This window comes from Gavia stellata, chromosome 10 (genome assembly GCF_030936135.1).
Source record: "Gavia stellata isolate bGavSte3 chromosome 10, bGavSte3.hap2, whole genome shotgun sequence".
In the NCBI taxonomy this organism is placed as follows: domain Eukaryota; kingdom Metazoa; phylum Chordata; class Aves; order Gaviiformes; family Gaviidae; genus Gavia; species Gavia stellata.
Window position 1 is genome coordinate 35,387,589 of NC_082603.1, and position 15,351 is coordinate 35,402,939.

A 15,351-nucleotide genomic window follows, 5' to 3' on the forward strand; every position below is an offset into this window, starting at 1 on the left:
GACCTACATACCTGTATTCACACTCTGGTGCTATTTCTGATACAACAGTACATTATAAAATTACTCCAGAGGGAATATTTTTTATTACATTTCTTCGTTCACCAGTTCAAAAGCCTTGTTATCTGTTCAGATATTGTCCAAATTTTAAGTTCCAAGCCTTCCAAGGCTTTTAAAAGAAGAATTCTCCAGGGGAATGGCTGGGAACATGCACTGTGAATTTAATTTTCCAAGTATAATAGCATGGTATATTCTGTGTATGTACCAAAATTCTGCAGGTTCCCTATGCTGAACATTACTAATGTCTACAGCTGTTCTCACACAGTAATGTGGCTAGAAATTTCAAGGGCAAACCCTCAAGCCTATTAATTTCATTACTTTCCAGTCTTGTCCAAAATGATGTGCTTCCTTAAAAAAGGAGAAAAAGTAGGTGCTCTCAGATGCATTGCAAAGGAATTCCTCATTCTCTGGAGAGATATTTCCCTTTCTTAACTTTGTCTGCAAGCAGAGGTGTGTAACCCAGTTTGGCTTCTCGGGTGTATAGTAAATGTTCTGGCTCTTCCTATAAATGAGGTTGGGAACCGCAGGGCCCAGCACGGGGACGGTTCTCTTTGTTACTCCTGCGGGGCTGCTGGGCTGTAGCAGCGCATTGTATGTCTCTGCCCACCGTTGGCGGTAGCCGGTGCGTGGTGGGGAGGCGGCTGTGGCACAATTTTGAGAACTAACAAGTATGTTTCATGTAAGAGGAAATCTGAAAAAACTGTCGCTGCAAAGGCATTTTGAAAAGTTGTCTTTCAGTAAAAAGACCCTTTTCATATTTGGTGCCAATTGATAGTGATTGCGGTGTGGTGCTTCTCATTCCTAGTATTTTTTTAATTCATGTGGTTCCCTCTCAGTTTTCTGAGACCAAATTATCATGAAGAAAAAGAAGGATTTTTCTAAAGGATTATGAGTTACGGCAGAAAAATGCAGTTTCAAAATGACCTAAAATTTACTTCAAGTGAAGTACCAGGTTGACGTTTGCACGCCATTAGTGTGTTAATTTTCTCCTCTCTGGATACTTGGCTGAGTTTTTCATCTAGGCAATCAAATTATTACGCGTTCTCAAATAGCCTGTAGATGACTATATAGACTTCCTTATCAGAATAAAAGACTAAATCTTTTGTAAACATAGCACTAATCTTTGAAGAACACTTTTGAGATGCCTGCAAAGAGAAGTTGTTCTTTGGAACCCACTGAATTTTCTGGTTCCAGTTGATGAATTCATATTCGCAGAACGTCCTGCGGGGTTTGGTAACTTTTAACTCTTGAAAAGAGTGCTGGTTTTAGAGCCTGCAGCCACAAAGTGGGTAACGTGAAGCAGGTCTTCCCTACTGTCCGGTGTGGTGGGTAGAGCAGGAGTCGTTGGTACCGGGGGTTGGAGGCCGGCTGCAATGATGCTGTGCTGGGCGCGCAACCCAGGGTTCGTACCACTGTGGCAGGCAGCCATGCCTGACCCTTCCCTGTTCCTCCTAACCGTCCATTTTCCACAGTACTGTCGCTGGGGAATGTGGAGCATGGCAGTAAATGAGCCAAGCAATTCTATTGCATTCTCCTCTTACACCTGCTAGCACGCTGGGCTTGAAGAAGCTGTAAGCTACTCTATCTAAAAAATACACCTGCTTGTTCTTCATATACGGCACCTCTAACCTTGCAATGCAATGTACCTAAACGTGAAATTGTTTTTCATGACTGCTTTCTCCTATATGGTTGTTTTACTAATTTTTACATGTGTATGGTGTTGTATGTGACAGTGGTATTTCTTGAGGAAAACAGCGATGTTAAATAGGTGCTTTCAACATGATTTATTGATTACTTCAGGTTGAAAGGAGGATTTGTTTTTGCATGGTAATTCTGACATTTTATAGAATTTGAATTAAAAATTAGAATCAAGTCCTGAATTTTGGGGGAGATTTAAAGAACTTAACATTTTGATAATTTCAAAGCGTTTTGTTTCTTGAAGATAGCAAATTTCTCCTGCATGCAGTCAAGATATTTTAAAATCTATTATGAAATTAAATTATAAAATCAAATACTTTAATTTACCACAAGCCACAAAAAAATTTCAATTGATATGACACAGGTGAAATACCATGTACCTACCAAATGTTGATTGCAATGAGTATGCAGCTTTTGACAGAAAGCTCTTTTTGAACGTTCCTGCTACCAATCAACTGTTCTGGTTGTTCTTGTCAACTGTGTATAAGCTGTGTTTATGATACTGAGCAGCCTGGAAGAATGTCTTCTCAAATAAGGGCTTTTCAAAATATTTTTTTATTATTGAATTCTAATGTAACAAATGCATTTTTGTGGTATTTGTTGCTTTTGTGTATAAATAATGATTTCAAACTGATCTTTTTCCTAAAACACTGTAAAGTATCTTTTTATGTTACAGCAACTGTTCAACTGTCAAGCTTTACGCAAACTGAGTATACCAGACAATGACCTTTCAAGTCTGCCAACCACTATTGCTAGCTTAGTTAATCTCAAAGAACTTGATATCAGTAAAAATGGTAAGAGATCAAAAGTATAAGTATTTTAAAGAATTGTGATGAATATGAACAAAAATGAATTTTTAATTCCTAATGATTAACAAACTTGTCTTCTAGAACACTTGCTCTTTTTATAGTTTATGTACTGTTTTCCTGTCTGGCACTTTCAAGAAGTCTGGGCAGATATCGACCTCATTTACTTTTCTCTAAAAAAACCATAGAGCTTGCTTTAGCATAGTATCCCGTGATGACTTGTGACCGAGAAGTGTTAGAAATAGGAGTGGGAGATCATTTTTCAGTGCACTTAAGAACCATTCCGCTTTCCAAAGCGGCTTAATACTTACTGGGCTCTTGTGTAATGTATTTAAGCATATAGGGGTGCAGGTAAACAACTACGAGGACTTATATAGCCAGTAACAAATTTGCTGATGTGCATTCCCAAATTATGCGTTTACATATTTATGTGCCTAAAAACCTTTGCATGTCTGAACTTAAGTGTCTTTGTTTTGAAAACGAGGCTTAGGCACTCTTGAAAATTTTTAAAAATTTATTATCAGTATAGGCCTAGAGACTCTCAGGATTATATGTATGTTCTCCCAAGAAGAGAAGGAGGCAAAGAAGAAAAAGATAAGCAGTTCAGAGAGAAATGACGGACACAAATATCAGTACAAATGATGTCACTATTTAACTCTAGAAGATTGTATAAATCAAGCATTAGTGTAATAGGTTTAGTACAAGGTATGTTATCTGTTCTGGTGTATTTATTTAGTGCTTAAGTATCATCATTTAGACTATAGTACTAAAATCTATGTATTCTTCCTGTTATAGCTTAAGTCTGATCTGAAAATGCCAAATGAACTCATTTATGAACAAAATGAGTTGAACAGTTTTTTATGTGTGTATAATATTTCTTTCAATATTTTTTTAGGAATTCAAGATTTTCCTGAAAATATTAAATGTTGTAAGTGTTTAACAATTATTGAAGCCAGTGTCAATCCAGTGTCTAAGTGAGTATCAGTAGCTTGTGTTTGTTTACTCCAAGTGCAGAAAATTTACGCAAAGTGAACTAAAACTTAAAGGCATTGTATCATGTTTATTTGCAGGATTAATCTAAATTTCTTTTTAATTGTTTGAAATCCAGGGTTGATGTATCCGTGAAAAGATCTGTGTACTGTGTAACAAATGTGGCGTCTTTCCACATAGTAAAGAAAGTGCTGGCCAAGCAGTCCATGTGATGCAGCCTTTTAAACACAGGGGGCTGGTGCTGTATGTATTTGGGAAGTAAGCCATGCTGCATCCTCACATGCTGTAATCTCTTGGGACTTCGGCAACCCTTACTCCCTCCAAAAAATTGTGATAATAGTCACAAAAAATCTGTGTTGTAATCCCATGATTTATAAAACGGAGTTAAGGAGATGAAAGGATGAAATTTTATTATTTCAGTTTAAAAAAACAAGGAGAGATAGATAGAAAGAAAGAAAACACCTTTGGCTTAAAACCCTCAGCTAGGAAGGGAAAAAAGGCTGATGTAACTTGAATGTGCCAGGCATTTGAATTTCCTGTGGTTATAGCAACGTGGAAAAGATGAGAACAGGCAAATACGTTGTCTGTAACAAGTAAGTTTTTCTTGAGAATTTGGGTAGAAAAAGAAGGTGAGAAAGAAAGTCATCTTTCTCTTTCTAAATATACATTGTTATTATTTCCATAGCAACTTCGGTGTGAGCATTAAGCTTTTAACTGTTTTTTTTTAGGCTGCCAGATGGCTTCACACAACTTCTAAATTTGACCCAGCTCTATCTAAATGATGCCTTTTTGGAGTTTCTTCCAGCTAACTTTGGAAGGTAAGAATTAGTCATCAAAGCACATCGCTCTTTCATATGAACCCAGTTTGGGCTTTAAGGGACCATTTTAAAGCTGTATTCTTTTTAAAAACAAAACAAAGCAAAACAAAAAGAACAAAGAGATTTTGGCTTTTCAGCCCTATTTTGATGAATGATTGTTATTAGAGAGAATGCTATGTCAGCAAGAATTTTATGATGAAGTGATGCAGTTTGGTGGTTTAGGGAAAAGGTGAGAAGAAACAGAAATTGAAGAAGAGACCTGTCTGTGATCAAATGTGTTATTATATTGTGGCAAGGGCAAAAAATAACAATGTGGTCTGTGCCTACTGAAAAATGAACAGAAAGAAAAAGTGTTGTGAGTCAGAAAGGAAGAAAGAAATGACTGAGAGTGGTGGAGTAGCCATAGGGAAAATGTGAAAGCAAGAACAAGAGAGAAGATTCAAAAGACAGCAGAGCAGAAAGGATGTAGAATGAGAGTAAAAATAAATGCAGAAGAAACTGAGCCAAAACGTGTTAGATAAGGACAAAGCAGAGGAGGGGGAGAAACTAAAGTTGACACAAATTGCCATAGCCATTTAAGAGGGCAGTAGAAGCCAATGGATCCTTACACTGCACAGGTCTGGCAGAAATGTCCCGTTTACACTGGTGAGGGCATGGTCAGCCTTTCTGCCCTCGGATTGTCCAGTTGAGCAAACAGCTCGAAGGATTAGCAGAGAAAATATATGGTGGTGTTACAGAATTCACCTAGTATTATTTTCCTCCTGGTCCATTCAGCTACCTGTATGTTTTATCGTTCAACTGGGAACATCAACTCAGCACTCCAAAATTAATACTGAGGTGACATAATTTGCGTTGGAAATGACATTGGTATGCTCAGGCATTGAGAAATAGAAAGTGCTGCTTTATCAGCATTCACTTGAGGGGCCTGTCACTGACGCAGAGCTGAGTCTGGGCTTTACGCTGGAATACTTTTTCGAAAATGCCTGGTTGAAGAAAGAGGAAGAAAAATTGTCATTGTTTGCATTTGACAAGTTTGAAATATCAGAGTAAATCCTAAGACAGCCTGCTTCTGCGGTTTGGAATCAGAGATTGTGTTCAAATGTCAAGGAAAAATAAATATGTTAAATACCCTGCAATTTATCAGATGTGTAGTGTTTATATTCATTAGGCTCTTCTAAAGCCTTGCTGGTACTTTGTCTAATAATCTTTGTTGCTTAAGGACACATCTAGTATTCTAAATCTTTTAGCAGAAAGCACTAACCTTTTTCTTTTTTCTTTTACAAATGTATATTTTATCTAAATGAAATTACATAGTTCCAGTTGCGGTTGTTACTCCTTTATTATTATTCTGCTCCTGTATTATCTATTTGGTGTCTTGCATTTACAAATCCTTGTCATGTTTCCAAAACTTCCCACATCAGCGTATAGACATTGCTCTTTTTTCTGTTTTTACTAGCCACACGTAGCTCTTTAACTGTATCTCCCTTATTGTTCTTCTCCAAATTTTAGTGTTTTTTTATATCTTCTGGTACTGTAATATTCAGTTAGTCTGTCATAGTCTCATTAAGCCATATGAATAAACTCAGGAGTGGAGTCTACCTGAGCATCACGTAAACGTCTCTACACATTTCTCATTTAAAGTTGTTCTTTTTAGTCCTGGTTACACACAACTATAGGACTTGAAATGTTTTCTGCTTTATTTGGTAGGAAAAAGATAAAATCATAGTTTTCTAGAAGAGCATAACATTGGGAAGCCTGAGGTTCCATGAAACAGAAAACTGGTGTTATGCTGGACAGAGAACTATTTACAGCTTTGTTGTATTTTTTTTCAACTTTTCTCACATATTTAGACTTCTGGAACTAAAGGACCTGGACTGTAGAGACAGAGTAATATGAAAAGAAGTATTAATGAAATCGTTCGAACTCACCATAAAGTTCCTCAATAAAATTCCTTCACATTCAGAAACTATGATCTCAGCCTAAAAGCTTTAATAATATGACTCTGGCTGACATCTCTCTTCAGAAATGATACAATTACAAATCAGATATGCAGAACTGCTCAGTTTCACGTAGGCTTTGAGCAATCCTAGGCATGGTCAGCTCATGCATTGAATGTACCTCCAAAAAATAGTTCATTTGATACTGCAGATTTTGTGTGAGTGGAGTTGTACAATTTGAGATTAAGAGGAAAGGACCTTGTTCGTCCTTTTGGGTTTATATCCTCTTTCTTTTCCTCCCCACATTGATTATAATTTGGGATTAAAGAACCGGCAAAAGGGTGACGTGAATCAAAATCCTTTCATGTTTATCAGATCATCTTCCTAGACAATATGCGTAATTAGACAATACTGCCCCAAATTCTGGAACTCTAATACATTAGTTTCTTCATCCTTTACCTGATGTGTCCTCCTTCCTCCCCATTATGCTACTTCATGAAATTTATTGCTATGGCTTAAATAATATTGCCAGTTAGAGTTTGCACAATGATGTGGAATTATGAAATACTGTTGTGTATAGGTTCTAATTTATGCCAACACTTAAGCATATCTCCTACTTCTGTTTAAAATACAGTAAAGTCAATGGAGATCTGTTCTGTAGTATTGGTCTGCCTGTGTGGAGTTGTAGAACTCAGTGCTCAAAAAAAGCAAAAGGAAGTTGTGAACTAAATAGCAGTTGCTTTTAATCCTCTAATAGGTCTGGAAATGTTTGAGATAAATTAACTTTTACTGTGTTTGCCTTGTTTGATTAATTAATAAAAATAGTTTAGAATTACTGTGAAAAACTGAGAGATGTCAAAGTTTTTCAGAAGAGTTCAGGTAAGGACAGATACGTCCTTATCTGAAGCTATCTGTCCTTACGTGAAGCTATGTGGTTCTGAATACATTTTGTATCATATTCAGCCCCACAATAACTGGGCATCTTACTATTGTGCATTAGGCAGCCTCTTTTTTTGTTGAAATAAGTAGTTTCAAATAATTCTTCTGAATTCCTGAACTAATTCATTGAATGAACTAACTATTTTCTATCATATTTCTAGACTTGTCAAATTGCGAATTTTGGAGTTAAGAGAAAATCACTTGAAAACTCTACCAAAGTAAGTGATTGGATATTTACATAAGTCTCTTTCACCTGAAATTTCCAAAAGTGCAAAGTATTTTTATTGTTAGCAATGCAATGGTGTCATTTCTGTTAAGAGTTCTTTTTTCCTTGGTTTAAAGAAATTTTACTGAAGGTTTTTAGCAAAAAGTGAACGTATAATGGAAGATGGAGACTGGTACATTAGCTGACTGTAACTCAATATCCAAAATCTATAACGTGACATTTTGAGATACAAGATGTAAAAAAAAATTGGAAAACAACATATGAGAGAACCCTGGTCAGTGATTATTTGACGGTATTTTCCTCGTCAAGAAGTAATCTGATGTACTGAAAGCATACTCCGTGTAACCTCAGTAGAACAATCTCCCCATATGATCTGTACAGAAGTTAAATGTATTTGGTGGTTTACAATACCATTTAGAAAACTGTATCATCAGAATATTGAAGAAATGTCAATTTGGTAGTGTTTCTTGGTACTATTTACCAAAAAAGAAAGTTGTTATAATTTCACCAACATTTAAATGGTATTTTGAAAAGGAAACAGTGAAGAAATGAAAAATAAATTTATACATTTCCCATGCTAAATATAGGAAGTTGCACTGCATAAAGCAAGGAATATGTTTTTGTATTGAGACCAGCATTATATAATTGTTTTCTGTAACAAGGATCCTAACCAATGAAAAAATATCCATGGATGTGGGGATTGTTATAAACGGGGGTTGTATGTCCCCATTATAAGTGAGACTTATAGTGGTGGCAAGAGACTGTGTTTATGAAACGTTGCTAATACTGACGTGCCTATTACTTAGCTCATTTTAAAAGGGCACCCTTTTTAGCAAGCATGCATTTATCAAAATCTGCTGCACAGGTATTTTGCCTGTAATGGGATATAGTGACATTTTTACCACTTCCTGGGGGCTTTTGTCCACAGCACTTTTCTTTCTTAAAGGAAAGCTATTTTTTATGTTAAAGGCAATATTCTTTATATCAGTTGAAACAACTTTTTTGTATAAGCTTTCTATTTCCTCTGTTCTGAGTTACATTTGCTATTTTGAAAAACCAAAAAAAGCTTCAATCTGCTACCAAAGTGTTGATCTGCATTTAAAACTGAGACCTGTTCAGGACAGCAGATTTGCAGCCTTTGAGGTCTTTATCATCTGAAATGTATATACATGCTGTAGTATATTCATGTTATCTAACTGCCTCTTAAACATCAGTCTCTTTAGAAGGGAATTGCATAGTCTTTGCATGCAGAAGGTGCTTGTCAGAATAAATGGATGTGTGCGTGCTATGACTGAAGAATCGCAATTCCAAAACAGAATAATTTTGATCAAATGGAGCATTTTTGTATTTCTGGCCTAATTCTAATCCCACTGAAGATTATAACAGACTTGTTACTGAATTCAGTGGGAGCAAGATTGGGATTGTGTGTGCCATTGTTACTCATAAAAATGTTTTTTTTTTCTTCTGTGGTAGATGGTATTTAACAGGCAAATTTTGTCAAGTTTGGCAAGTGTTTGGAAGATTCATACCTAAGCGTAGTAGCATCTTGGTTTCAGTAGCGCTAAGTGTGTTAAGGTAGCTGAGCGTGACTTTTCCCACTGTATGATTCTGAAAGTAAGGAAGTTCTTTGATTCCCGTAACCAAGGGAAACGTTATTTGTAGGCGTGTTTGTTCTCTGCTGTGGCAGAAGGCTTTGCTATATACTACTGAGATGAACTGGAAATAAAAGGTTTTGCTTATGCAAATGCTATCCTTAAAACTGCTAGGTAAGAGGGACACCTATGTTATGAAATAAAGGAAGAGGAAGAAAGTTGACAAGGTCATTTTTGCATCAACTGGGACAAAAGTGGGAGATCTACGCATTCCTGGGCTTCTTTTGTCCTGTAGAGCAGTTTTCTCTGCAAGCAAAAAAAAGGTGCACGGAATAATGGATGGGCAGGAGTGAACATGTATGACAGAGTGTTAGTTTAGAGGATACGTGTCCTGCTTCCTAGTGAGAGTGAATTTGACCTCTTATAAAAAGACAGTAGCTACTCAGCTAAAGCAGCGTCTCTTTGCATCCTGGAGTGGGCCTGGGAAGATCGGGGCTGGGTGTGGGAGGTCGGAGGAGGAGAGCGGTGAGGCCGTGGGCGAACGCAGGCAGGGTAGTGTGGCAGGTGGAGCTAAAGCAGTATCGGTATGTCGTTGAGGCTTTACAGGGAAAGAGGAAAGCATTAAATGCCAGACTGTTTTATTTTCTCAGCCAATAAGAGAAGGAAAATTGTGACAAGAAACTGTGTCTACAGTAGAACCATCTGCAGTTAGGAAAACAAATGCAGTAATATAAATCAGAATATATTTTACAATCTAGTTGCAAAACAGATGAGGCAGGTCTTTCCGATATATACTAAAGGCTTGCTTTCTTGTCCTACAATTTATTAGATATACCATGAATAAGATAACCTCATTATGTTGGCAGCTTGTCCAGTAGTTCTAACGTAAGAAAAGACATGAAAAGGAAGGCAAATAAATAATTTCAATATTGTAATTTGGCTTTTAAATAGATGTGAAATGTACTGTAAGACTGTTTTAAGTAACTTCTGCTCAGTACTATTACCATGTGAAGTGCAACTTAAAAGATGTTATCAAAAAGCAGATCATATTCTTTCACCTGTTCTGAGCTATAAAATATATGTATAAAGAATTTTGAAAGGAAACATTTAGCATTTTGACATAAACAGGAATTAAATGTGCTTTGTGTTTACCATAGCTCTAATTTTGCTATATTTCATACTAACTCAACAATCAAGATTGTTGTAAAATGTATCCATAGTAACTGAATGCAAAATGTTCTAAAATTATTTACAACAACATGAGGTTAAGTAAATACTAACAACAGGTGGCTGAAAAGTAGCTCTCTAACCAGAGCATAGATCTCCAAAGTGTCCCTCTTTAATACATCTTGCATTAAAAAATGAGAGCTTCCCTTTGCTGAATTTGTTGACGTAATTTTACGGCATCTAAAACATGTCCAAACATACCACTGTATTCCCAGACACTTTCCTGATAGAAAATTAGTGAAGCATTGTTCATAAAATGCTTTGAAGATTCTTCTGATTTCTTCTGACAGGCATACCAAACATTTAAAGTAACACTGTCTTGGCGTATCATACAGGGCTGGAGACATATGTTGCTCTTCAAATGAAAATGTTGCAGGATGTTCCTATTTTCTGTCAGCAGTACTTTCTCTTCAGAAAATACTACTAGGCTTGCAAATATTTTTAACATACTGGAAATATTTGTATGTTGAGTCTATAGATCTTCACAATACTGTTTTATAAATTCAGTAATTTGTTTTCTCTCTTACATGGTTTGATCAAAGATTATTATTGATACCAGTTTCCAGGATCTTTTGAGCATTTAGAAATATTTGGAAAACTCTGGCCAATATTGCAAATAATTTCTAATATTTTATTATAGCTTTAATTTGTGCAACAAAAATAGAAAGATCTGTGTTTTTTCTCTTGAATTTCTGTTAAACGTTTCAGAGCATTTGTGAGATTCTGACCAAGTTTCTTATGTTTGAACAATTTTGCCACCTAGATCACAAGGTTGTCTGTTGGCGTGAAGAACCAAGATAATTTTTATTATTCTGTTTGGGTAAAACTGTACTTGATCTTTACTCACTGTAAAAACATTAATATTACTGTGTAATAGCTCGGGATGGTGTTTTAGAGACTGCGGCTCCTGATAGCACCGTGGCGTTCCGTTCTGTAATACAACCCTACTGAATATGTATTTGAAGCTACAGGTGAGGCTTTCCAATTGCCAGGGATGTTTTCAGTCATTTTGCACCCAAACTGAAGCAATTAAAATCAGTGGCCAGATTCCCACTACCTTCAATGGGTTTTGAATGAGGCAGTTTGTGCTTCAGTGTTTAATTATTCTGTGTTTGAGTCATTTCTCAGAGTGGAGAGATGTAATTCCCAGCTTTCTATCCTGCTGGATAAGGCTGTAATTCAACCTGGATGGGAAGATGCGGGAAAAGAGGAGCCTGCCAAGGGAGGAACCACTTAGAGAACTGTGGTAGGAGACCGACAAGTCCCACAGGTCCCACCAAGGGCCTGTCTTGCCCTCAGTCCTGTTTGTGGCAGTGATCAACACTTACCTGGCAGGATCTGAGTAACCTGGTGACTGTAAACCTCTTCTCTTCAACATCCTTTTCCGTGTCGTTTATAAACTAACCAGCACGTGCCCTAGCCCGGAGCCTGACTATTGGCAGCTCCTCCTCCTCCACCCACTCCTTGAAAATTGGTATTTTTTTGCAATCTTTGATCATTCATTTATCCATGTGAAGACCCTCTCTGCTCACACAGCTGCATAGGTTAAGAACAGTCAGTGAAGGACCTTTGCACATATCTCTTGGAAATGAGGGTAGACTTTATTACCCAGCTCTTTTGTACTCTTGACTCTTTCAAAAGACTCCAGAAGCATTTTGAGTCATCCGTACTCATCACAAAAATTATGCTGGATTTCCCCAGTGTGTCATATTTGTCTGCATATCCCCTTATTTTATTGCTTTAAAAAGTTTCTGTTAATTTGCCTGCCTACGGTTGTCAAAGTCACTGGTCTGTAGTTTCCTAGGCTTATCCTGGAATGATCTAAAAATTGGTGTGACATTAGTTACACACTTCCCAGTCATCCAGCGCTGAAGCACTGTGCAAGAGGTTTTGTGTGTCATACACACATGTTGTCAGAGCTCTTAACTGTGGGTAAGCGTCGCAGCATGGGAGCCTGCCCAAACTCTGAATACAAACACAGAAAATTAATTTCGTTTTTCTGCTCTGACCTTCTTTTTTTCTGAACATTCCTTTTATATCTTTTCGATAGACTCTGGCAGGCTTCGTGCTCCTGAGGGGCCTGAGGAAAGATTTATTATTAGTTTTTATGCCTTTTTTCAAATGTTTCTGAAGACATTTTCTGGCCTTCTATAGTTAACCATTCTGTTCTATTTTCCTTATTTGGACGTGTTTTCATCTTTTTAAAGGATGTCTTCTAAGTCTCCCATATTTTCTTCTTTGCCATGTTGGCTTTGGATTTTCTCAAGTCCTTTCAGCAGGTGATTTTGTATTGCTTTAAGTGTCTTGATCTTCTCCCAGCAGCGATTTAGCTTGCTTAGCTGATGTGGAGGACATCTCACTGTGATTATTTTCCTTGTACGTGCCCAGAGCCATCCTGAGAAAGGCTGTTGCTACTAAGGTCAGAAGCCAGACGTTACTCCTGAAGGTCTCCTCATGTGGGTACTGACCTTTCTCCCTGTGTGGGTCTGTTACTTGCTGTTTGATGCAGAGAGGACAGACTGACAGACTGTCTGCCACAGCATATTGCAGTCGCAGGACTGTACGTCCACATTGCACCTTTAATGACAGTGAAGTCTGTGCTGCTTGGTGGCCTCGACATGTGCCAAGCACGTGTAGGAGGCTGACCACTGAGGAGCACGGTGCAACGCCTACCGTGGCTTCACCAGGAAGGAAACTGCTGTGACAGTTTCACGGTGAAGCTGTGAAAAGTGAACAGTGTGACAGTTCCACTGTAACCAGTGACACACCTGAGTGTGCATGTGTATAGATGGCACAAGGCAAACTTGCACGAAAAAGAAATTGTCCTGAGCATGAAATCTGGAAGGCAGATGCACCCAGTGAGCACCTCCACCTTTCCTTCCTCTGCCCCAACAGTACAAGCTCTGCTTGTTTGTCAGAGTTGTTCAGTGTTATCCAGGTGGGTTGGTTAGTATTATCTGTGTAGGTGTTGTCAATCAGTGTCAGGGAATATGTCAGCATCCCTGGGTTCAGCGCTGTAACAACCTGTGATTACAGCTGCGCTTTTCATCTGTTGTGTCTAGGGAAACAGAAAACACCTTACTTAAAGATTTTTCTCATTTATAAGAAAGAATACATTTAAGTTAGTTGCACATTTCAGTTGTGTATCAGAGCACATATGTATTTCCATACATACATACATCGATGCATACACACACGTATGTATGTCTACGTACAAATGGTTAGTGAAGAGATATAATAACACACCGGGTCTCTGGAGGTGCTGTGTCTGTACCAGCTTGCAATAGAAGGGTTAGCGTGCATATCTCCCCGTGCAACGATCCTTTTCTGTCCCCACCGATTTGGAGGCACCCACACCGACCAGGGCACTGGTAGCTGTGTGGAAGTGCTTGTGCTGTTCCCCGGCACCGCGTGGGGATGCCCCCAAAGTGCCTCTGCCCAGCACATGGCTGCTGTCGGGAGCTAGCGTTTCCGCTGCACTGTTCTCGTTCCTCAAACAGTCACAGGCCTAAAATTTCACAACAGGGAGGAGGCTGTTATTGAGAGCATAGCTACTTACCAAACATATTTTGCTATTTTAAAATCGTGATGGTGAACCAGGAGTTACTGAGTTTTCTCATAAATGTTCTGAAGTGTGTGAGTGTGTGTGCACGTGTGTGTGTATGCACCTGGCTTGGCGAATTAGGTGTTCACATTATTGTCTTGGTATTCCCATTTCAGTCCAGATAATCAGCTTCCATACCACTGTTACCACCTTCTCTGTCTCCCACTCTCTTAATTGTAGCTTCAGCTTGTATGGCTTTGTCTCACCTCTGATACAAACAAATCTGAGTGCTGTTTTCCTGTATGATTGCACAATGAGGCATTTTTTTACCTAGCAGTTAAATAATTATTAGGCTAGCAGTGTCTGTGTTGATGTTTTTGAAGCCATTTACCAAACACTTTTTGTGTTGGAGCTGCGAACTCCAAGGCCTATGCTTCATTATAAGGCTGCCCTTTATGAATCGCTATGGATATTGGACACTCCTGTAAGAACCACAGAATGGTCTGACAGTGACTTTCTAATTTGTGTGATTAATCCAAGCCCTCTGATGCACAGGATATTTAATAATTTTCTTTGAGGAGTTATGTAAATGATACAAAGTACCACTATGTTTTCCCACTGTTTGGTAAGTGGATTTTACTGAATGTGTGAGAGGCACTAAGCACTTCTGTTTGTATTAACATATATTGGTATAGAAAGTAAACCTTTTCCAAGCATTAGTTGTTTCTGGAAAGTTACTTCAGACTAGCTGAATGAAAATTCAAAGTGGATACAAATACAGAAGTCATGTTTGTGCTGCCTACGCTGTAGGAAACAACTTTTACATTATGATGAGTCAACCTTAAATCATGCAGCAGCAGCCGTGTTCTGCAGTCAGCCTTTGGCTTTGATTGCTTCAGTTCTGACTGCAGTTCAAGGCCTGGTGCCCTTTTTCTGGATGTTCAGTTGTAATAAATGTACTGTTAGGCAGTAGATCTTCCAAATACAGTCTGATATTCTCCCAAAATAAGTGAAAACCAGAAGTTTATATTCAAATTGGATGTAAATCCAGAATATTGAAAAGGATATATTGTTATTGCCCTTCTACCAAAGGGCAGCTGGTTAAATGCTAGCATTGTTTTCCCATTCATTTTTTTACCCCTTGTAAGTGATAAGGCAGTTATATTAGGCAGACTTCACATTAGTACAGACTGTATTTTCATTTCCATCTTGACTGTTTTCCAGGAGTTTGAGTATAACTTGGTTTGTGTGTTAGTAATAAAGACCTGAGCCATTGCACTGGTGCTCAAAGGAACAAGGATATTCAGGCTAATGGAAGAACCCTCACAGGAGAGAAGAGAGAATCGGTAGAGCCCAAAATATCTTCTAGCATAATTACATCAGCATACTTAGGAAGCAGAGCTATGTAAAGGCTATATATAACTATGCATTTTAGGTGTGTGTGTATTTTTGTAGGCAGACAGATATAGATATATAATAAATATGTGTGTGTATGTACACTTATATGTACTTACACA

At 37.9% G+C, this 15,351-nt stretch overlaps 1 protein-coding gene across 1 annotated transcript in view; it reads left to right on the top strand.

Moving 5' to 3' along the window:
* The window catches only part of LRRC7 (leucine rich repeat containing 7), a 103,636-nt gene that overhangs the window by 3,617 nt on the left and 84,668 nt on the right, over positions 1-15,351 (top strand). The window contains exons 2-5 of the mRNA XM_059821792.1: positions 2,432-2,549; positions 3,457-3,535; positions 4,280-4,369; positions 7,407-7,463. Coding sequence (XP_059677775.1) covers positions 2,432-2,549; positions 3,457-3,535; positions 4,280-4,369; positions 7,407-7,463 — 344 coding nt within the window. The remainder of the gene's footprint in view (positions 1-2,431; positions 2,550-3,456; positions 3,536-4,279; positions 4,370-7,406; positions 7,464-15,351) is intronic.